The 22,563-nt window shown below is 53.1% G+C and overlaps 1 protein-coding gene across 4 annotated transcripts in view; it reads right to left on the minus strand.

The window, feature by feature from the left end:
- Positions 1–134: 134 nt before the first annotated feature.
- LOC102943755 (myosin light chain kinase, smooth muscle) overlaps positions 135–22,563 on the minus strand; it is a 28,173-nt gene continuing 5,744 nt past the window's right edge. For 3 of the 4 annotated variants that reach the window (XM_043536969.1, XM_043536970.1, XM_043536971.1), the window contains 10 exons: positions 21,521–21,807; positions 18,946–19,042; positions 17,639–17,842; positions 16,717–16,934; positions 15,206–15,329; positions 14,975–15,127; positions 11,103–11,223; positions 10,699–10,795; positions 4,706–4,846; positions 135–4,213 (listed from right to left, as the gene is read on the minus strand). In XM_043536969.1, the coding sequence (XP_043392904.1) occupies positions 3,954–4,213; positions 4,706–4,846; positions 10,699–10,795; positions 11,103–11,223; positions 14,975–15,127; positions 15,206–15,329; positions 16,717–16,934; positions 17,639–17,842; positions 18,946–19,042; positions 21,521–21,536 (1,431 nt within the window). In that variant the 5' untranslated portion in view covers positions 21,537–21,807 and the 3' untranslated portion in view covers positions 135–3,953. The remainder of the gene's footprint in view (positions 4,214–4,705; positions 4,847–10,698; positions 10,796–11,102; positions 11,224–14,974; positions 15,128–15,205; positions 15,330–16,716; positions 16,935–17,638; positions 17,843–18,945; positions 19,043–21,520; positions 21,808–22,563) is intronic. The other variant, XM_043536972.1, reaches the window with a different exon arrangement.

Below are 22,563 nucleotides of genomic sequence, written 5' to 3' on the forward strand. Positions count from 1 at the left end.
CTGCCCTGTGGTATCCCTGACACTGGCTACTCTCAGAAATCCCAGCTCCTCGGCTCCCAAAGGAGCAGTGGGCCCCAGTTGACAGCTTTACCTTGAACTCCCCCCCGCCGCTCCTACGTCACACACAGCACGTCTAAGAACACAAAAGGTGGTGTATTTATTTAAGAAAGAATGGAGAGTTAACTAGAAACAAGGAGGTGTGGTGGAAACAAATGGTTACGATACAAAACAAAATGCACTCCCACTTTTTGTGCCAAGGTCATTAATAAAAATGTTAAATAAGGTTGGTCCCAGGACTGATTCCTGAGTAACTCCACTAGTAACTACCCTCCAGCCTGACAGTTCACCTTTCAGTATGACCCACTGTAGTCTCCCCTTTAATCAGTTCCTTATCCACCTTTCAGTTCTCATATTAATCCCCATCGTCTCCAATTTAATTAATTTCCCATGTGGAACTGTATCAAACGCCTTCCTGAAATGAAGGTAGATTAGTTCTACTGCGTTTCCTTTGTCTAAAAAATCAATTATTGTCTCAAAGAAGGCGAGCCGGTTGGTCTAGCAAGATCTACCTTTTGTAAAACCCTCTTTTATTTTATCCCAATTACCGTTTACCTCTATGGCCTTAACAATTTTCTCTTTCAAAATTTGTTCCAAGACCTTGCATACAATTCAGGTCAAACTAACAAGCCTGTAATCTCCTGGATCACTTTTTTCCTTTCCCTTTCTTAAAAATAGGAACTATATTAGCAATTCTCCAGTCATAGGGTACAACCCCCAAGTTTACAGGTTCATTAAAAATCACACAATCTCAGGGTTGGAATGGACCTCAGGAGGTATCTAGTCCAACCCCTTGCTCAAAGCAGAGCCAATCCCCAATTTTTGCCCCAGATTCCTAAATGGCCCCCTCAAGGATTGAACTCACAACCCTGGGTTTAGTAGGCCAATGGTCAAACCACTGAGCTATCCCTCCTTGCTATTGGGCTTGCACTTCCATGTGCCAGGTCTGTTAGTTAATATTTTTGGGTGGCGATTATCTGGGTCCCCCAAATTTAGTCCCATTAAGCTGTTTGAGTTTGACTGCCACCTCCCATGTGGTAATTTCTACTGCCATGTCCTCGTTTCCATTACCAACCCTGCCGCTAATCCTCAGCTCCTCATTACCCTTATTAAAAACGGAGGCAAAGTATGTGTTGAGGTGTTGGGCCAGGCCTAGATTATCTTTAATCTCACTGTTTAGCAGCCCCACGTTTTCTTTCCTTGATTTCTTTTTATTTACATGGCGAAAGAACATTTTACTGTTGGTTTTAATTCCATTTGCAAGGCTCAGCTCTTCTTGGCTTTTGGCCTTTCTCATTTTTCCCTGCGCTTTCTGACAGCCAAGGGGTAGCTTTCCTTGCTGATCCCGCCCATCTTCTGTTGAGACGGATAAATACCCTGCAAGCTGTATGTGTTGTAGTGAGCGTGGCACATCGGAGATGAGTGAGTTGTTTGCAAAGACCAAGGGAGCGTCTGCTAAGGAGCCTGGGTCACAGCTGCCACCTCTCTAGCTGGGGCAGGGAGCCGGGGCAGAAGCTCTTGTACTTTTTTCGATTTGTTACTCTGTTTTTTCTGTTCTCCCATCCCCCAAGGTCAACCCTGAAATGTAGCCAGCAAACTGTGACGCTAATTTTTGCATCAATTTTCACCCTTTTTTTTAAAATGGTAATAAACACTGAGACATTCCTGAGAAAAACCAAAGCTAATGGGCCATGTGAACAGCCCATGGAGCCCTTGGGGTGTAAAGTTAATAGATCCCAAGGCCAGAAGGAACCACGGTGACCATCCAGTCTGACCCCCTGTATAACAGAGGCTGGAGCCCTGCCCCGAAATAACCCCGAGAGCAGATCTGCTAGAAAAAACATCCAGTCTGGATTTAAAAAATTGTCAGGGATGGCAAATCCACCACAATGCTTGAGAAACTGCTCCAGTGGTCTATGACTCTGTTAAAAATTTACATCTTATTTCCCGTTTGAATTTCTCAAGCTTCAGCTTCTAGCCCCTGGATCGTGTTACACTTTTTCTCCTAGACTAAAGAGCCCATTATTAAATATCTGTTCCCCACGCAGGTACTTATAGACTGGGATCGAGTTACCCCAAAATCTTCTCTTCATTAAACTGAACTGGAAATCCGGGGGGGGCTGCAGTGCGGGTCAGTGGCGGGGCGTGTGGGGTTCATGAATCCCATAGACCAGCCTGTAGCTCCCTGCTTCAGACACAGGCAGGCTGCTCGTTGCAAGGGCTGTTTGAAAGGAGCCCTGGCCCAGAAGTATTGTTCTTTCTCTGTTTCTGTCTTATTGCTGGAGCAGGCCTTGCTGGCTGGTTATGATCTCCTGGGCAGCGGGCGAGCGTAGCTGGGGGGAAGGGGAGTGAATGGTGTGACAGGCAGGGTGCTGGAACAAGCTGGACTTGACGTGTTGGCCCTAGTCACACGATGTGGGCCAGGGTGACGAGGGTTTGTCATCTGATGGGGCCAATGATTGCTGATTCCAGCGGCACTGCCAGCTCCTACAAGCATGTGACACACGGAGCGTGTCCCCGCCTCAGCTGCAGCAGGGTAGCGGTCGTGTTTTCTGCACTGAGCACTGACCCAGGCTGTTGCCTCCTGAGACAAGCATCAGAGAGGGGCAGAGGGCAGGGGACGGACTCAGAGCTGAAGGGGAAATGAGGCAAAGGGGCATGGAACCAACGGGCCCTGATTTCCACAGAGCTGGCCGAGGATCTGGCCTGTCACTCTGATGGGAGGAGGGGATGCGGGGGGGGGACGGACACTGTCCTTTAATCAGCAGCTCAGCCTGAGAGATCCAGCCAGGGAGAGAATATTTGCCCCTTCCCCCCCACCCTGAGACAGAACTGTGGGAAGACACATCCCCTGAGGCCCACCCCAAAGGGTGTGAGGAGGCTGAGAAAGGGCCAGGAGGGGGTGCTCTACTCTTCAAAGGGAAGGACACCCTTGTAGGACAGACAGCGAGAGGGGGAAATGCCCCCTCCCCCCCAGAGATGGCAATAAGAGAGCAGTGGGGGGCAAACATTCCCTAAGGGCACCATCTGCCTCTCAGCACAGGAGGCTGAGGGAGGGGGATGCCTACCGCTGAGACCCCCAGCCAGAGCTGTGTGCTGTGAGAGGGGACAATGATCCCGCAGCCCTCCCCCCCCCCCCCCGCCTGCTGGGGCCAAGAGCAACGCGCTGCAGGGAGAGCGGGGGATGGAGTGATTCTTCTCTCCCGTCGCCCCTCACTCCTGCCTGAGACGCTCACAGCAGGGAGTCGCCCTGGCAGAGGCACGTGAGCTGTTGCACCAGCAGCACCCCAGAGCCCAGCCAGCATCACCCCCCAACCCCCGCCTGCTGGAGCTGTGGGGGTCCTGGGCTCCGGGTGTGGGCGGCAGGGGCCTGGAGCCCACCCTGGGACTCAGACTGCCAAGGGAGACAGAGCCCTCCTTAGGCGGGCAGCACCAGCCCCCCACCCACTGCCTCCCCCGCTCCTGCTCCCCAGGGCACCGTGTGGGGCTGAGGGCGGGGACGGGGTGTCCTCCAGAGGGCAGCTCAGCCCTGGGGGTGTCCACGCTGCAGCTGGGAGTTCCCAGCCTGGCAGAGAGGAAGTGGAAGCAGAGAAGCTGGTCTAGGCACTTCAGGCTCGATCCTGCCGTCCTCACAGGCCAGACTCCCTGCACACTGAAATGGATTGACTGGGGATTTGCCTGTTTGGGGACTGCAGGATTGGGCCCTTCTTGTCCACTCTGTGGCTGCCTGCCATGTCCTGGCCCAGTGGGAAGCAGAGCGCAGCAAGGTTCACTCCCGGAGCCCAGCAATGCAGTTAAAAGTAACGAGGGATGAGGGAAAGAGCCAGCCTGGAAGCAAAGCGCCTCCTGTAAGCCATGCCGCCAATGCCGGGCAGAGAGCCCAGGGCCTGCTGCTCTCACGGCTGGTCAGTGCCAGGGCCCTCCTCTGCATTTGGCGTCTGCGTGTTGCTGCCTCTCTGTACAGTCAGCCTGGCACTGCATTCTGTCTGCCCTAGGGCACTGGTGGCCCTGCACACGTAGTGCCCCGTGTCCTCCACCGAGAGCCTCGCAATGGCAAGGGAGCAGCTTCCATCCTCCTCCTCCTCTATGCGGAGCCGGGGAGATTCCTGGATAGGGGCATTGTTCCAGAGCCACGTCACCTCCGGGTGGGGAAAACCTGCCAGGGAAGAAGGCCACAGTGATGGGTCAAAGGTCCACCAGGCCACCCAGAATTTTGGGACATTTATTTGACCCTACTGGGTCTCCCAAGTTGGTGTCACATCACAGCCTCTCAGGTCCCTAACCACCCTGCAAACCAGTGCCACACTGCTGTGTCCTCTACCGGGGACAGACACATTCAGCAGCATGGCGCCTAGCACCATGCCAGGTGTTAGTCCAGTACAAGATAACCACCTAGTGCATCAACGCCCCCTTTCCTAGGGTACCAAGGTATCCCAAGAAAGTCTCATCCAAGCAGCGATGCTGCTTAGCTTGTGAGAGTTCAAAGCACACAGCTGTGCAGCCCCCATTCGTGCACAAGAGTGATTTAGGCCCTGCAGAGCCTGTCCCTGAGGGTGAGCACCCTGCCAGGGGACATGCTCCAAGGTCATTCCAAGGACTTCAGTCATTGAGGGGGGGAGCAGCCTTGCAGGCTTTCATAGGAAGTTACCTTCAACGTGACACTGGAGGCAGGTACTGCTGCCTTCCGCTGCTACTTGGTCCTTCAGTGGCTCCAAGAAGCTGGGCCCCTGCTCCACCTGCTGTGGCAGGAAGGTGAAGATCTGATCCTCTTCCTGGCTGTGGCCCAGCTCTGGGGACCGGGGACGGTGGTGGGGGGAAGCGACATGTTAATAGGCGAAGGTTCATATGCAGAGCAGATGGCTGCAGCAAAATCTGAGTCTACTGATTATAAAACTAGAATGATCCAGAATGAACATGGCCCACACGGATCAAAGAGTTCACCGACTGACAAACTGATAGGTCTCAAGGGCAGAAAGGACCATGGTGATCAGCGCAATCCTATGGCGGCCTGTGTTATACAGGAGATCAGACTAGCTGAATTAATTCCCGTTTGAACTAGAGCAAGTCAACAAAACGTCCAGTCTTGTTTAAAAATCTCCAGCGATGGAGAATCCGCCACGACCCTGGGAAAGTTGTTCCAATGGTTAATTACCCTCACTGTTAATAATGTACATCTTATTTCCAGCCTGAATTTGGCCAGTTTCAACTTCCAGCCATTGGCTCTTGTCATAGCTTTGTCTGCTCGACTGAAGAGCCCGTTACCAAATATTTGTTCCCCAGGCAGGTACTTATAGGCTGCGATCAAGTCACCCCGTAACCTTCTCTGTGTTAAAACAGGTTGAGCTCCTTAAGTCTATCACTACAAGGCATGTTTTATCAATATCCTTCTTGAATTGTTGACACCAGAACTGGACACCGTATCAGCTCGACAAGCCAGTCAATTGATCAGTCAAATAATGTCAACTGACTGCCTATTATTTGACCATGGCCAAATATTACAGCAAGAATGCCCTGATGTAGGTAATGGCCTATCTTCTTTCATTGCATCATGGTGCTCTCTGTTGGCAAGCCTACTTAAAATGTCTTGACCACACACTTCAATACATGTTATTGCCCCTTTTTGGGAAAAAGCCGAACTAACTGAAAGTTGAGCATCTTGACTGGCTGGAATCTTCTAGAGCAGACACCCTAGGTCTATCTTTATTTGTATACCAGGCCATCAGTGTACATGGTGGTTAACAAAGCACATTAAATATGGAAAAAGACACGGTCCCTGCCTCGAAGAGTCTACAGTCTACCCTGACTAGACAAACACGTAGAGCTCAACTCCCAAGGGAGTGGGGGAGGGAGAGGAGGGGTCACAGTCACTAACCCTCCTCCCCCAACATAAAGAGAACAGATGCACGGCCATTAAGTAGCTTGAAGAGTCTTTTATAGCAGGGGGTTGGACTAGATGACCTCCTGAGGTCCCTTCCAACCCTGATATTCTATGATTCTAGTTGCTCTGGGTGTTTTATTTCTGTTTAATTTCATTCCTCTTTTGTAACTACAGCTGGTAATTATTTTCCTTTTTAAAGCTTCATTTCATTGTTTCACATTTTTCTGAGTTAAAAATCTTGGTTTTTGGAATTAGGTCCAAGTATCTGAGGACAGGTCTGCATGACCGCGTTACCCTGGCACACCTGCTCTGATGCAGCTGCGCCACTGTCGTGCACCTGGTGAAGACACGCTCTCCCGTCGGCTACTCCACCTCCGGGAGAGGCAGAAGCTATGTGGGCGGGAGAGCATCTCCCGCCAACATGTGGACACCGCTTTAAGTCGATGTAACTTACGTTGCTCAGGGGGGTGTCGTTTTCACACCCCTGAGTGACGTAAGTTACATCGACTTAAGCAGCAGTGGAGACCAGCCCTAAGTCTCACAGATTGGGGGCCATAAATTCTTACTCTATTTTGTTACTGTTCTAATAATTAGCGCTTTAAAATATTTTACCATTTTTGAGACTATTTGACCAATGAGTCAAACATCTAACCCTAACATCTTCCAGCAGCGGTTGTACTAAATGCAATTGAACAGGACATAGTTACCAAGCGGGTATGTTTCTCCTGGGGTTCCACAGGGATTAGTTCTTGGCCGTACACTATTTAATATTTGTATCAATGTCCTAGAAGATAAAATCCTCACTGATAAAGTTTGCATGTCACACAAAGATTGGAGGAATGGTAAATAAGGAAGAGGACAGGTCACTGAGAGCGAGATCAACAACATGCATTTCAATATAGCTAGATGAACACAGGCCACACTTACAGGACAGGGGACTGTATCCTGGGAAGGAGGGACTCTGAAAAGACTCAGAGGTCATAGTGAATAATCAGCTTAACATGGGCTCCCAGTGCGACGCTATGGCCAAAAGGGCAAATGCCATCCTGGGAAACATGAACAAGGTTATATTACCTTTGTATTTGGCACTGGTGTGATGCCACTGGTGTGTCCAGCTCTGGTGTCCCCAGTTCCAGAAGGATGTTGGTAAATTGGAGAGGGTTCAGAGAAGAACCATGAAAATGAATAAAGAATTAGAACACCTGCCTTACAGTGAGAGACTGGAGGAGCCCCATCTAGGACATGAGGGAGATTCACACACCCAAGCCATTCTTTTTAGGTGAAAAATCTAAGGAACTGTCTCAGACTGAGGGGTAAACAGAGGAAATTTTGGAACAAACGGATCAATTAGACAGTAATAAGTCACCAGGCCCAGATGGTGTCACCCAAGGGTTCTGAAGGAACTCAAATGTGAAACTGCAGAACTAGTAACTGTTGTATGTGTCCTATTGCTTAACTCAGCCTCTGCACCAGATGACTAGAGGATAGCTAATGTGATGCCAATTTTTAACAAAGGCTCCAGAGGTGATCCTGGTACTTACAGGATGGTAAGCCTGACTTCAGTACCAGGAAAATTGGCTGAAACTATACTAAAGAACAGAATTATCAGACAGGTGATGAACACGATATGTTGGGGAAGAGGCAATGTGGCTTTTGAAAAGAGAAATCATGCCTCAGTCTCTTACAATTCTTTGAGGGGGTCAACAAGCACGTGGACAAGGGTGATCCAGTGGATATAGTGTACTTGGACTTTCAGAAAGCCTTTAACAAAGTCTCTCACCGAAGACTTAAGCAGTCATGGGATAAGAAGGAAGATCTTCTCATGGATCAGTAATGGTTAAAAGATAGAAAACAAAAGGGCAGGAATAAATGTCACAGTGGAGACAGATAAATAGCAGGGTCCCCCGCAGTGTTCCCTCTAATTTTTTACATCCCTGTGTGGAATGAATTTTGTTATGTGCACCAATATGGAGGTGATGTGTGGCGGGGGTGGGGCCAAGGGGTTTGGAGTGTGAGAGGGGGCTCAGGGCTGGGGCAGAGGGCTCTGGCTGGGAGTGAGGGCTCCGCGCTGGGGCCAGGGATGAGGGGTTTTGGGTGCAGGCTGCCCTGGGGCTGCAGCGGGGAGAGAGGACTGCCCCCCAGCTCTCTCTTGCTGCAGCAGCCTGGGGCTGGGGGAGTGGTGTGTTTCCAGCCCAGGCCCTGTGGCTGCGCACCTGTGCGGCCCTTGATAGCCTGTTGTGTGGCCGCATGGCCACGCAGCTTAGAGGGATCTTAGGTCCCTCAGGAATCTGTACTGGGACCAGTGCTGTTCAACCTAGTCATAAATGATCTGGAAAAGGGGGTGAGGTGGCAACGTTTGCAGATGATCCTAAACTGCTCAAAAAAGTTAAGTCCAAAGCAGATTGCGAAGTGTTACAAAAGGATCTCACAAAACTGGGTGACTGGGCAAGAAAATGGGAGAAGAAATTTAATGCTGATAAATGCAAAGTAATACACGTTGGAAAACATAATCCCAACTCTACATATAAAATGATGGGGGCTAAATTAGCTGTTACCACTCAAAGAGATCTTGGAGTCTTTATGGAGAGCTCTCTGAAAACATCTGCTCAATGTGAAGCGGCAGTCAAAAAAGCGAACAGGATGTTAAGAACCATTAGGAAAGGAACAGCTGAGAAGATAGAAAATATCATAATGCCAAAATATACATTCATGGTCCTCCCATCTCAAAAGAGATATTAGAATTGGTAAAAATACAGAGAGGGCCCCCAAAATGATTAGGGGCCATAAATAGCTTCCATATGAGGAGAGATTAATAAGACTAGGATTTTTCAGCTTGGAAAAGAGACGACTAAGGGGGGCGGAATATAATAGAGGTCTATAAAATCATGACTGTTGTGGAGAAATTAATGGGGAAGTGTTATTTACCCCTTCACAGAACACAAGAACCAGGGGTCACCAATGAAGTTAACAGGCAGCAGGTTTAAAAACAAACATAAGGAAATATTTCTTCACACAACGGACAGTCAACCTGGGGAACTCGTTGGCAGGGGATTTTGCGAAGGCCAAAAGTATAACTGGGTTCAAAAAAGAACAAGATAAGTTCATGGAGGACAGGTCCATCAATGGCTATTAGCCAAGACGGTCAGGGATGCAACCCCATGCTCCGGGTGTCCCTAGGCCTCTGACTGCCAGATGCTGGGACTGGAGGACAGGGGATGGATCACTCAGTGAATTTCCCTATTCTGTTCATTCCCTCTAAAGCATCTGGCACTGATCACTATCAGAGACCAGATACTGGGCTAGATGGACCACGGGTCTGACCCAGCGTGGCCGTTCTTAAGTTCTTATTTACCTTATCAAAGAGAAGATTAAGGGGTGACTTGATGACAGCATGCAGGTACCTACCTAGGGAGGAGATTTCTAAATCAGAGAGGGCTCTTCAATCTAGCAGACAAAGTGCTAACAAGATCCAATGGCTGGAAGATGAAGCTGGACACAAGCACAGCATAAATAAGGCACGCATTGCTAACAGTGAAGGTAATTAACCCCTGAAACAACCGTACCGAGGGCTGTGATGGATTCTCCATCACTGCAAGTTTTTAATTAAGATTCGATACCTTTTCTGAAAGATCCGCAATGGCAGCTAGTGGACTCTAAGCGGGAATCAATTCAAGGAAGTCCTATGCTGTGTCATGCAGGGGGGCTGACTAGATGATCACAGGGGTCCCTTCTGGTCTTAAAACAAAAACCTATGAATCCATGAAAACTCAGGCAAGATGGCAGTGAAGTCAATGGGTCAAGGAAAAATCATTTTGAACAACTAGCCAGCCCCACAACATCCCCTTCCCTTGAGGGCATCTGCCTTAGCTTGCCAAGATGGACCTCCGTCCTAGAGTTCTTCCAGACTGCTCAACAAACTAGATATCTAACGAGCGACAGACAGCCCAAATGCTGCTAAACTGCCTTCTCCCAGCTCTAGCTAGCAACAGACTGAGGGATATGGGCTTGGCCCCACTGGTCCATGCACTGAGGCTGGATTACTGTGGTTCTCTATGTACCAGGAGGAAATGCAGCCATGCAAGACCTCCAGCTGGTTCTGCAGACACCAGCTCACCAGTTAAGTGGCATATGTTTAACAAACCCCATCACTCCAGGACTCCTTGTCAACAGCCTGATCCTCCAAGCCTGCAGTAGATGGGCTTGGACTGCTCCAGAGACGACCTCTCTCCATGATGAGGCTCCACCGGGATGGTGATGTTCCCCAGGCACAACGGGATTGTTAACACAGCAGGCGTTGGGCAGGACATGTCATCCAGAGCTTTCCCACAATTAAACTAAACCCAGACTGGTCGGCCTGCCTGTGGTCAGAGAACCCTGGGGGAACTAAGCCTCTTCTGTCTCTCAGCACCGAGCTGCCATTTCACAAGTGTGAATGTGGGAACGATGAAGCCAGGAGTGGAGCAGGGGTCAGCTGGGTGGGGAAATTGGGGGATCGCAGCAGGTGGGCTCTGAGGCAGAGGCTGGCATGGTGGGTGGGGGGGGGGGGGGACAGCCTGGGGGCTGGAGGAGATGGTGGGTGGGCAGGCGAGGCTGCTGGTCGCGTGGAGGTAGGAGCCGTGGTTGGGTGAGCTGGTAGATGTCACAGGGAGGGCAGGGCTAACTGAGTCAAAGGGCCCCGGGGCGCAGACCAGGAGCCTGTGCCAGTTGTGTGTGTGGGGGGGGGGGGGAGGGGGTTAACACATTCTGACAGGCTGGGCCATTACCTCCCTTCTCCTGGGCACTGGGGGTGGTCACCGGGTCATCCAGCTTGTGGGCCAGCCGGGACATTCTCCGCAGGGCCAGCACGGCGTTGCCTGTTTTCTAGAGAGGAAAGCAGTAGTGAAGGTTCCTAGAGGAAAAATCCCAGCTGGCTGGGAATGAGCGACCACTCCCCTACCCCCTCAGGTCCCAAGCACAGGCTGGCCAGTGCCGAAGGGCAGGAGACCTCTCTGCCCCCAGGGGACAGCGGCATGGGCATCCCCGGCAGAGGGGAGCTCTCTCCTGAAGCCCCTTTCCCAACCAGGCCATTGCATGGCCCCCCGCAGAGCACGGGCCACACCCTGTCCAGCAGGCAGAGTGCAGCCCCAATGCCAGCAGAGCCGGCACCAAAACCTGGCACCAAGCGCACCTGCCACTTCTGGCGGGCCAGGAATCGCCTCATCCTCTCCTTGGACAGAACCTTCCTGTCGCTCTGCTCAGTCTTCCGCAGCCAGGGGTGCGCGAGGGCCTGGTCGCTGGGCAGCCGGCAACTGGGGGCAACAGCATTGAGGGGGATTAGTGCAGCTCCGTCGCTCAGGAGATGGGCAGTGATCTCCGCATTGGGCTCCAGGCTCTGTGCCCTGGCAGGAGGTCAAGTCAGTGACAGCTCAGCCCTCACAGACCCCATTGCCTGGGCTCCAATCCTGGGAAGCAGGATGCTCTGGTCTTGGTGTGAGCTGAGGGGGCCAAAGAGCAAGGGGGTGGCAATGCCTCTTTGGCTCCTGCTCCCACAGGCATGCTGCCCTCCACAGAGGCTCCATGGGCACGGGGCCCTATGTGCCTTCTGGGATTTCCATTTATCCCAGTGTTGCCAACTCTTGATGTTCTGCAGTGACCACGGTACATGGCCATTGCAGAGCCCATTTGGAGATGCCAAGAGAAACTCTAGCCTCTCACAAAGCTCAGCAGTACCAGAAGCCAGCAGAGTTTGTCCCCTCCACTCACTGCCCCACAAGGAGGGTGGGGAGGGGAGCAAAAAGCCCAGCAGCTCAGTAAGCCCCCGCACCACTGGGAGCAATGGGGACAGGATGGTGCCTCTGCTGCTCTCTCTTGCCCCCAGCACCTGCCTGGATAGTGATAGAGCAGGGTGAGGAGCTCCTGGAGCTGCCCCCCAGGTCCTGGAAAGGGGGTGAAGAACAGGAGGAGCAGCAGAGGTGATGCTGGAGGGTGGGGGGAGGAAAGAATAATTAAAAATTGAAGTGAATTATATTTAGCTATTGGGACAATTATGAGATTTTATTAAAAACTAAAAAATTTATTGCAATTGCTAGATAATGCATATAGGTATTGTGACAAAGCTCTGTCCTTGTCTCCGTGGGTCCCGTGTTTCCTGGTGGATTTCACTGTGACCCTCCACATAGCCCTTCTCTCTCTAGAGGCAAGGGTCTCAGCTTACTGAGCCATTTTCATCATAAGCCAGCAAAGGAGATGAGGAGAAGCTACCCTCCCTTGCACAGTCTCTGTTGTCTCCCAGTCTCAGTGATTAATCGGGGGCAAAGGGGAGAGCCTGGGCCCGCCCTCTACTCCAAGACCCTAATAGTATCAGTAGCTGATTTTTAGAAACAGGATGCGTATAATTCCCTGGGCCATTTCCCCACAGCAGCCCCCACTTCCTCAAGATCCACTTCACCCTGGCCTCCTTCCTTGTGCCTGATATGGTTTGTATTTGCTCAGTCTCTCCAGCAGTGTGTCTTCCTCCTACAGCTCCTGACACGTGCACCCACCTGACTAACTGGGAGGCTTTTAACTAGTTTCAGCCAGCCCCTCATTGGCTTCAGGTGTCCCAATCAACCTAGCTGTCCTCCCTGCCTTTTGGAAAGATCTTAATTGGCCCCAAATGTCTTAATTGACCTGGAACAGCTGCCATTTGCTTAACCTGGTAACAGGGATTTGTTTAGCCTGTGGCTAATATATCTGTCTCCCACTACTCTACTATAGCCATCAGGCCTTGCCCCATCACAGAATGTAGGTGTTATCAAAATTATACAAAGAGAAGAAGGGTTTAAAGTTATTTTTGAAATATTTTGATTCTGACTGAACTGATTATTTTAAAAACTAATATTTGGGGGGTTATAAATATAGTCACTGCACTGACATACAGAAAACTCAGAGGTGGTTGGGGTTGTAAAGATATTCTTGCATGGAGAGCTCTGGGCCACTCACATAAACCTTGATTGAAAAATACTAGGAGATTGTGATACCGATGGAGAGCACTTTGTAGTTTCTCGGGTGTTCGCAACATCCTTTCTGGGGAGTGTGCGTCTCTCAGTTACCAAAGCCTAAGTCTCACCAAGTTCACTCTAAGTCCAGCCTGCTCAAAATTGTGTTCCCACTATTCAAAGTTGGTTTGCAGGGCCTCCCAATCTTCTGCACATATCATTAAGTCATCAGCAAATAGCAAATTCCAAGGCTCCCTTCATATAGTCTCACTTATCACATCCAAGACAATGGCAAACAAACCAGGGCTCAGCGCTGACCCTGATGCAGGCCAGCATTTTCTAGAAATTCTCTACAGTAGTCCCATTTGGTTTTGGCTGCGGTAGTCACGCCATTGCATGTAGCCTGGACAAGACAAACATCCTTCCAGCACACTTCTCTGACACTAACTAAACCAAACTAATTCTCTCGGTACATGATTGTACACCTTCTCGAAGACCCCAAAAACCATCTCTTTTCTCTGAACTTTTCCATAAGGATTCATAGACCATATAGAGCATCAGTTGTACTCCTTCCCAGTGTAAATCCACACTGACCTTTCCAAATTTCAACTGTCCCACAGAGATGCTTTTCAATATTCTTCTCCCATATTTTCATAGCATATGACATCAGCTTCATTGGGCGATAATTAGCACACAGTATAATATCTCCTCTATGTTTAAAACTGGGCACCGCAAAGATTTTATGCCATTCATCTGGCATTTTGTCTTTCTTAAGAATATAATTGAATAGACTTGTAAAATATGTTATGCCTTCCCTTCCCCATGACTTCAGCGCATCCACCCATATTTCACCTGGCCCAGGTGCGCTCTCATTTTCTCAAGCGCCTCTACAATCTCTTCCTCCTGCTTGCAGTCTATCACGCCCCGGTTTGACTCACATGTTCTTAGTTCCTTCAGTTCTCCTCATTCATCACTCTTTCAAAACAGTCACTCCGGACTTCAGCGATTGATTCACCATTCGTTTGCAATGTACCCCGCTCATTTCTAACAGGAGAAAACTCGTTCACATTCCCCTTTGATTTCTCTCTTGCCTTAGAGAGTTAGTAGGTGGTCTTTTCTCCCTCATATCCTCCTAGTCAGTTACCCAGCTTGTCATAAGCCACATTTGTAGCCATTAACAGCAGCATTACAATGATATTGAAATAAGTCTCATCACTTAGGACTAACCCAAATAAAACAAAGACTTAACCATTTTGCATCAGCTCCATTCTAATTCTCCTTGAGCATATCTGAACCCTCCAGAATACAGCACGTCTCCATCTGTGTACACACACACACACGAGTAGAGGGGAGTTAAAGTCAAGACAGACTAAAACTCATGGCTTGATTATGTTTTTTAAATCATGATTGGTGGGGCCAGTCTCAGGATTTTTAAGGATCTGACTCATGGTCTTTGATGTCTCGAGGTTGCCAGTACTGTTATCAGGCACACATTCGCACAACCTGTGGAATTCTTTGCCAGCAGATGTTGTGAAGGCCAAGACTATAACAGGATTCCAAAAAGAACTAGACAAGTTCATGGAGGACAGGTCCATCAATGGCTATTAGCCAGGCTGGGCAGGGGTGGTGTCCCTAGCCTCTGCTTGCCAGAAGCTGGGAATGGGCGACAGGGGATGGATCACTTGATGATTCCCTGTTCTGTTCATTCCCGCTGGGGCCACTGTCGGAAGACAGGACACTGGGCTAGATGGACCATTAGTCTGACCCAGTATGGCCGTTCTTATGTTTTTATCCAGTGTCACCCATTCTCCCAGGCATTGGCAAACCCCCTGACTCACTACCTGGGCTCCCATCCCCACCCCCAGGGAGGCCTGTCTCCCCATGGAAGGTGTCCCTCCCAACCACCTACTCAGGGATGGAGGAGGAGGTATGTGTGTTGGGAAGGGTCAACCTCACGGTCCGCAGCCACAGCTCCGCACCTGGTGCCGCTCCACCCCACCCCCTTGAAGCGCTCTTTCTGCCCCCCTCCCCGAACACTCTGGGTAGTACCGCTTCTCCCTCCCCACAACATCAGCTGTTCTACCGGCTGTCTTTCTGCAGTAGCTCGCTGATGAAGTCCTTGGCCTCCTGGGAGATCTCCGAGAAGGTCTCCTCATCAAACTCCCACTGGGCAGCCGTGACATTGTGCAGCGTCTCCATGTCACTGTTCCCCTGGAAGGGGGAGTCCCCACTCAGCCTGGGGAGCAAGAGAAGAGGCTGTTACTCGCTCAGCTGGGACCTCCGCCCCAAAGGCTGTTAACAGGCAGCAACGTACAGGATATAGCAGATCACACCGATGCTCCACATGTCCGTGGTGAATCCCACCGGCTCAAAGGCGATCACTTCTGGGGCCATGAACTCCGGGGTGCCGTGCATCACCTTCACGGGGCTCTTTGGATCTGAAGGGGCAAGATAAGAGCAGTCCAGCATCCCCATCCCTGCAGACCGTGCTTCCCCCAGCCACTGCAAGGGATCAGCACAGCCTCCCGTGTCCATGTCTCCGGGATCCCCATTGCAATGCGCTGCCACAGCGATTACCCCCACGCGCAGGGTAGCAGCACCGAGAGCCCAGAACTGATACTGGAGCCCATTGTGCAAGGTGCTGCACAGCAGGAGACAGGCCCTGCCCAAAGAGCTGACAGCCTGAATCCACAAAGGGCAGAAGGGGAAACAGAGGCACAGGGAGACTCGCCCAGGGTCACCTGGGATAGAGAGCTGGTCTACTCCAGCTCATACAGCTCTGAAGGGCCAGCCTGACACCTGAGTCAGGTGCATTGACTGACTGTGCCCGGGGAGCTGGTGTGCTGGGGAAGAAGGGACTGCAGACTAGCAGGGACTGTCCCTTGTCTAAGCCCAGCAGGAGCCGGGGAGCTGGTTTTGTGCTCTCCAGTGCCAAGGTGCATGGGCAGAACCCAGTTATTTGCATCCCAGGTGGCATGTAACTGAAATGGAGCTGGAGCTGAATTTGCAATAGAGGTGGGGAATCTACTTGGCAGGTTGACAGCACCTTGCTTCTGTGGGTCTCCAGTGCTCTGCAGTCAGTCAGAAACAAAGCCCCCCAACTCCCCTGCAAGGGCCACATCACTACCCTCACATTACAGACAGGGAGACAAAGCACAGAGGGGCTGTGACATGCCAGCAGTAGAGCTGGGAATAGACCCTGGTCCCCTGAGCACCAGCCCACTGCCCTGCCCAGTGTCTTAGCTCTACAAAAGTGGGCAGGAAATATTGCAGGAAAGTCCCTGTAGCTCCAAACGCCCCAACACCAGCCTTTCTGGGGGTTTCAGCTTCCAGCCAGAGCCAGGGAGGTGCACTGCAAAGACACAGCCACAGAAACAAGCCGAGGCTCAATGCATCCTGAAGAGACCGGCGGATTGGGCGAGCCCTCGCCACAGCTGGGGGGGGCAATCTGCCGGGACGCCGGGCACTGGCAGCTCCGACTGACTTCAGCTGCTCAGCGCCCCCAAGAGCCAGGCCCCAGGAGTGTCGAGGGGACTCCCCAGTGTGGAAGGTTTGGTTGCAGTTTTGGGCAAAGGGTCAGGCTAGTTATTTCCTGGGACCCCTCTGCCCACCCCTATTCCAGACACATGGGGAAGTCCCCACTTGCTGGCCCGGATTCAGCAAGGCGTGAAACACAAGCTCTGCTGAATAGGGACGGACTCAGGAACATACTTAAGGTTAAGCATGTGCAGCTGAATCAGGGCCTCTCCCCCTGTGGAGGCGGCGTTCGCTCCGGGACAGGGAGATCCCAGGACAGGGCTCCCCTGCCGGGCCCCTCTGGCTCACCCAGTCTCCGTGCCAGGCCAAAGTCGATGATTTTGACCCAGTGGCTGCTTGTGCTGACACAGACGATGTTCTCGGGTTTGAGGTCCAGGTGGACGATGCTCTGGCGATGGACGTACTGGATCCCCTCCAGGATCTGCCTCATGTACTGAATGCTGGTGGGCTCCGTGTGCTCGAAGTCGTCATCCACAATCCTCTCAAAGAGCTCCCCGCCCGCGACGCTGCCGGGAGCAGAGGGGCAGCCTGTCCTAGGAATTCACTCCAAGGGACGGCTTTATCTTGTGCCCAAGGCAGTGCCGGCCCAGACCCCGCTACCCAGGGACTTGGCTCAGGCACTAAACTCAACTAACAGGTACACGGAGAAGCCGCTTGGACAAAAGGAGCAGGGAGCAAAGACACCCAACCAAGTCAAATCCGGAAACCTGTGCGAACAGCCCTCCCCCACCCTGAACCCTCTCTTCCCGGTAGGGGATGGAGGCTGCAGCCCTGGGCACTGGCCCATCTGGAAATCCCATGCTTTGCAGTCCCTTCTTGACGGTGAAGGTCTCCGGTGGGAAGAGGCCAGGGCAGGGGTTCTGCTAGAGGCTAGATTCGCACCACCCACGCTGCAGCCGCCTGAACTCCTAATGCCAGAAAGTGGGGCGGGGGGCTCAGCAGACGCTGCCCACTTCGGGCTCAGCCTCCCATTCAACTTCGATCGACCGTCTGCAAGCCCCCCCGGGCACACGCACCAGAACACATGGAGCCCAGGGCAGCAGGGACGGAGCCTGCGGAGGTGGGCCACCTGCTATCCCCTACGAGGCGCAGCCAGGAATACCTGTGCACAGAGCAGTCCCCTTCGCCCCCCACCCCCACGAAGTGTCCCTGGCAGCGAGCAAGACCCCCGCTCCCACCGCCCTGTACCTGCCCAGCACGCCCCACTCACTATTCCATCACCATCACCAGCTCCACCCGGCTCTGGAAGGCCGCAAGGCACTGCACCAGCCTGGGGTGATGCAGCAGGTTCATCAGCTCCACCTCCCCGCAGGCTGCCTCCCGCTCCTTGGGTGTCCGCGTCCGGAAGTATTTCCCTGCCCGGATCTTCCCAGTGGCCTTCTCCTGCAGCTTGTAAACCATCCCGAACTTCCCACTGGGAGAGACAAGAAGGAGGGACTGTCTCCTGCTTCCCGCCCAGCAAGGCGGCTTGCACTTCCGTGCCTGGCCTGCTGGGGCAGCAGCTTGCAGTGGGAATGGGGAGCTCCAGGCCAGCTCCTAAGCGTATCCCAGCAGCACCCGGATTTGAACTAGACAGCTGGGGATCCCCAGAGAGAACTGGGCAGAACAGACCATAGCTAGTAAAGCTGGCAGACAGCGACAATGAATGTCGATTGTCAGCTCTTTGGGGCAAGGACTGTCTTTTCGTTCAGTGTCTGTACAGCGCCTGGCACGCCAGGGGCCTGAGCCAGGACTGGACCTCCTAGGTGCTATGGCAGTGGTCCCCAAACTGTGGGATGCGCCCCCCCCAGGGGGCGAGTGGAGTAATATTCAGGGGGTGCAGCGGGGCCTGGGCCAGCCCCAATGGGGGGCAGGGAGGAAGTGTCACCCAGCTCTGCCTCCAGCCCAGCTCCAGTCCTGTGCCCAGCTGTGGCCCCAGTTGTATGCTGCGTATGCCTAAGGACGGCCCTGCGGCCAGTCACGACAAAGCAAGGAGATACAGGAAAACGGAGCCCGAGGCCAGGAGCTTCAGCTATCCCATCCGTTCATACAGCCAGAAAACCCTGGTCATTTACATCGACACCTTCCTGTCCCCCAGCCAGCTCGGCCCATCACCGTGGCCTCTGAGCTCCTGCATGGCTTTACAGATTAGCTGCATTAACACTCAGAGGTCTGGTTGTGCCGCATGCTGCAGACACAGTGAGGACTGCCTCTGCCCAGAGAGTTTGTAATGTCAGTGGCCAAGGGGCGGAAGGGAAAACAGCGAGGCAGAGAAGGGAAGCGACTTGCCTGAGGTCACCCAGCAGGTCAAGGACAGGACCGGGAAGAGAACCCAGGTCCCCTGTTGCCCAGCCCTGCAGCCTCTCCATTACACTCTGCCATAAACACACACAGAACCAGAACAGGGAGGGCCCCCTTCCCTGCCCTCCCCGAGACATTTCTGCTGCGCAAGCCAGAGCCACAGGGCATCTCTGGGGACAAGACTGTCCCACCACTGCAGAGTCCGGTTGTTGCAGATGAACCCCACCATCGACTTACGCCCCAAGTTTCTCGAGCTGGGTGTAGAGGTCCGAAGCCTTCTCCATGGTGTTTATTGTAACGGTGTGGTATTCAAAAGCCTCCTTGCTTCTCCCACCTGCAGGGAGAGAGACAGGGCTGAGCGGTGACGAGCAGCTGAGTGACACATTAGCAAGGATCCCAGCCTGGTACGAGGGAAGGGCAGACAGAAGACTCCTGTGTGTGTCTCTTTCTGTCCTCCGCTACCCTCTCTTGTCCTCGCTCGCTCTTAGCTTTTCTCCTGGTCCCGAGACCAGCCGCGCCTGGCAGCACCAGCAGGATGGGAGGAGACGGCCCATCCAGCTTTGTCCTGCTTGAGCAGGACTAATGCAGGAAAAGGGACCTGCAGATATTGTCTCAGACTGAGGAAGGGAGCCAAGGTCCAGAGCAACAGCTGCTATGCTAGCCCAGAGCATCTGTCTCAGGCTGACCTGCTGCTTTGGACTCCGAAAACTTCTGTATTCTCCCAACTTTTCTCTTCTCCCCCTTTGCCTTCCTGCTTTTGACAAGACAAAGTAACCACCAATCACAGAGATCCACTCGCAGTTCAGTAGCAGAACTAGCCCTTTCCTTCCCAGGGCTGTCTGGAAGCATAAGAGGCTCTGTCCAATATCCTCTTTCTGGAGCAGGGTGTGACGAAGTGGAAATGTTCTGTTATATTTTTATGATTCCTAGGTGTGCCTCAGTTTCCCTCTGTACTTTGCTACCCAGTGGCGGTGAAAGGGTAAAAAGCTGCCCTTGGGCACAGCAGGAAACATGGGGGCGGGGTGTCAGGTGACTGCCTGGGTGGGATGAATGGGTCGTTAACGGCCTGGCTGAAATGGACCCATATCAGTGGAGGGTCCACAAAGATCATGGAAGCCCCACAACTAGAAATTGACACTTATCCCGGGGAATCTCCAGCAGGTGGAGCACGGGAGCTCAACAAGGGTGTGCAGGAGCTGGACAATGGACCGAAAGGTGTTGGGTGGCTGGAATCCCTGGGGGGGAGAGATAGCTCAGTGGTTTGAGCATTGGCCTGCTAAACCCAGGGGGGCTGTGAGTTCAATCCTTGAGGGGGCCATTTGGGATCTGGGGCAAAATTGGGGATTGGTCCTGCTTTGAGCAGGGGGTTGGCCTAGATACCTCCTGAGGTCCCTTCCAACCCTGATATTCTATGATTCTAATACAGGTGGGCTCTTGGGAGAAACGTGGCAGGTCTCAGCTGGGACTGACAGAGAGAGACCCAGAGGGGTTCCCAGGCAGCTTGGCTGCGTGCAGCACCCCAGGACTTCCCAATGCTGCGTCCAGCTGACTGACAAACCCTGCTCTGTTCTGAAAAGGCTGCCAGGCCTCACTGCAAATACTTGCTGAGGGGCTTTGGTCCCTGAAGAGTGTAAACATCTGTGAACAGGAGGCTGTCTCACTCGCTGGGCAGAGGCTCAGCCTTGGAGGTGTGGCCTTAGGGAAGAGGGGGATCCCTTGGGTGACCGGCACACTGAAGGGGCTCCTCCAAAGGACGGTTTAAAGCTGGGGAGGAGCTCAGATCCTTCTGGATCTGGGACAGAGGAACTTAGTGGAGTTTGGATTAAGTTGGTTTTGCAGAACCATTCGATTTCAACTTCAAATGCTTTAGGTTTTGTTCCTCTCTCTCTCCCCCTCCCCCCAACCTACCACATCTAGACCTGGGAAGGAAGTGTTTGGTGTGTTTGCCATGGGACTAAGCAGGCCAAGGTCTCTGTACTCAAACCAAAGCCCAACCCATGTTTAACTATTTGGTGTTGTGCAGTGGACGTGGTCATGTTAACACCTTTGACTCTCTGGGACCAATTATTCCATCCAAATGAACCCAACAGAGACTAGGTTGGGTTTGTGTTGGGCAGGGTCTAAATCCTGGGTCACGAGCACATGGAGGCTGGGACCATGTCTGTGCGGTCCGTACAGCACCTAGCACAAACCGGGTCCCTAGGCACTGCGGCAACGTGAGAAACAGGGTGGGATGGAGCTGGAGGGGAGTGAGAGGATGAGGGTGACCATGGAGACAGGGGAGATCCAGGGACAGGAGGAGATGGGGGCAGGGAGACAAGAAACCTTATCGGCGCCATGGGAGAGGGAGGGCAGGGAGCCAGCACTGCTCACTGGTAGTCACAGGCCCTGCAACCCCCCCGGTCTGGGGCAATTCTCTGTTAGCTCAGTAGGGCCCGGGACGTTTGGGTCCCACTGGCTCAGCATGGCCATGGCGTGCTCCATCGCGACGGCTCTGCCATTCCCATCACCCACAGATTTGTTACGTTCAAACCAGAGTTCATTTAGTTCCAATCCTGTTACACTTTGCAAAATAAACTCTAAACACTGGGCTCAGGTGCCCTGGCTGGGCAGAGCCCCCCCGATCTGGGTCTGGCTTGGCCTGCCCATTGAGCAAATAGCTAACGACCTCCCCTTGTCAAAGGCGTCATAGCTGCTTGAAGGGTTTGAAAGTTCATTTCCCCAATGGCAGTGGTGGTGGCTGCCCCAGGCAGTGGCAGGGGACATGGTGGGAGGGACTGAAAGGTGTCAGCCCGCTCATTCAGCACCTTACCTTCTCCTTGGGACATCCTAACCACTCCTGGCTGGGGGCGCTGAGCCCGTAGGTGCTGGCAGCTCAGACCTGGCACTGGTTCTCCCCTCAGGACTCCAGACAGCTCTGCCCCTGCTAGGGGGCAAGTCCTGCTCAGCGTGTGCCACTCCTACGTCCTGACCCACTGGGCTTCCACCAGGTAGTCTGGACCGCGCTCCCTGTCGTAACACGGGCTGGCCCAGGGCAGGCTGAGCGACTGGACAGACAGTGGGGATGCAGAGGGCTTCCCGGCTGGTGGCTTGGACTGCCTGAAACCCACAGGGGAAGGAAGGAGGATGTTACTGGAACGGGACAGGAAGACTGGGCCCAAGCAGAACATGGAGGGATCCAGACTCTGGTACCTCCCACTCATCCCCACCCAGGAGGCCAGGGTCCGAGGTATGTGGGGCTCTCTCGTCCACCCTCTGCAGCCTGGCAGGTGGCAAGGAGCCACGACATGAAATACATACACTAGGGGGGCTGGCTGTCATACCACTGTCCCTTCTGAGAGGGGACCCCTGCGAGAGGGGGACACACAGCCTGGCTCCCCGCCACCCAGCGCCTTGTGCCTTGAGCCATCCCCTGCAAAGTGACCCACTCTGATCCGGCAGCGCCTCACACCCACACTGCACAGGGGAGTGATGGCACCAAGAATCAGCTTTCTGGGGAGCAGAACTCCCTGAGAACAGCCTGACCACCTCCCTCGTCCCCTAGGCAGGCACTTCAGGCTCCAGGGCCCCTGCCAGCTGGGTCCAGTTGCCCAGAGTGCCCTGTGGGGCTACCTGCTGTAACCAGGGTGTCACCTGGAACCCAGCCTGGGCCCTTTCCAGGATAAGGTGTGTGAGCGGGACCCTTATGGGAAATCTGCGAGGAGCCACTCCCTGCCTGTCCGGGCAGAACAGGACAGCCAGCCACAGGAGCACAGTGCCCCTGACTGTGCGAACAGCCTGCCATTTGGTTAGCACTTGTTCCGCTCGCTGCACGGCACCGGCAGAGCTCTGCGCCCTTCTCTGCTCCTTTACAAG

Source organism: Chelonia mydas, chromosome 27 (assembly GCF_015237465.2).
Source record: "Chelonia mydas isolate rCheMyd1 chromosome 27, rCheMyd1.pri.v2, whole genome shotgun sequence".
Lineage (NCBI taxonomy): Eukaryota > Metazoa > Chordata > Testudines > Cheloniidae > Chelonia > Chelonia mydas.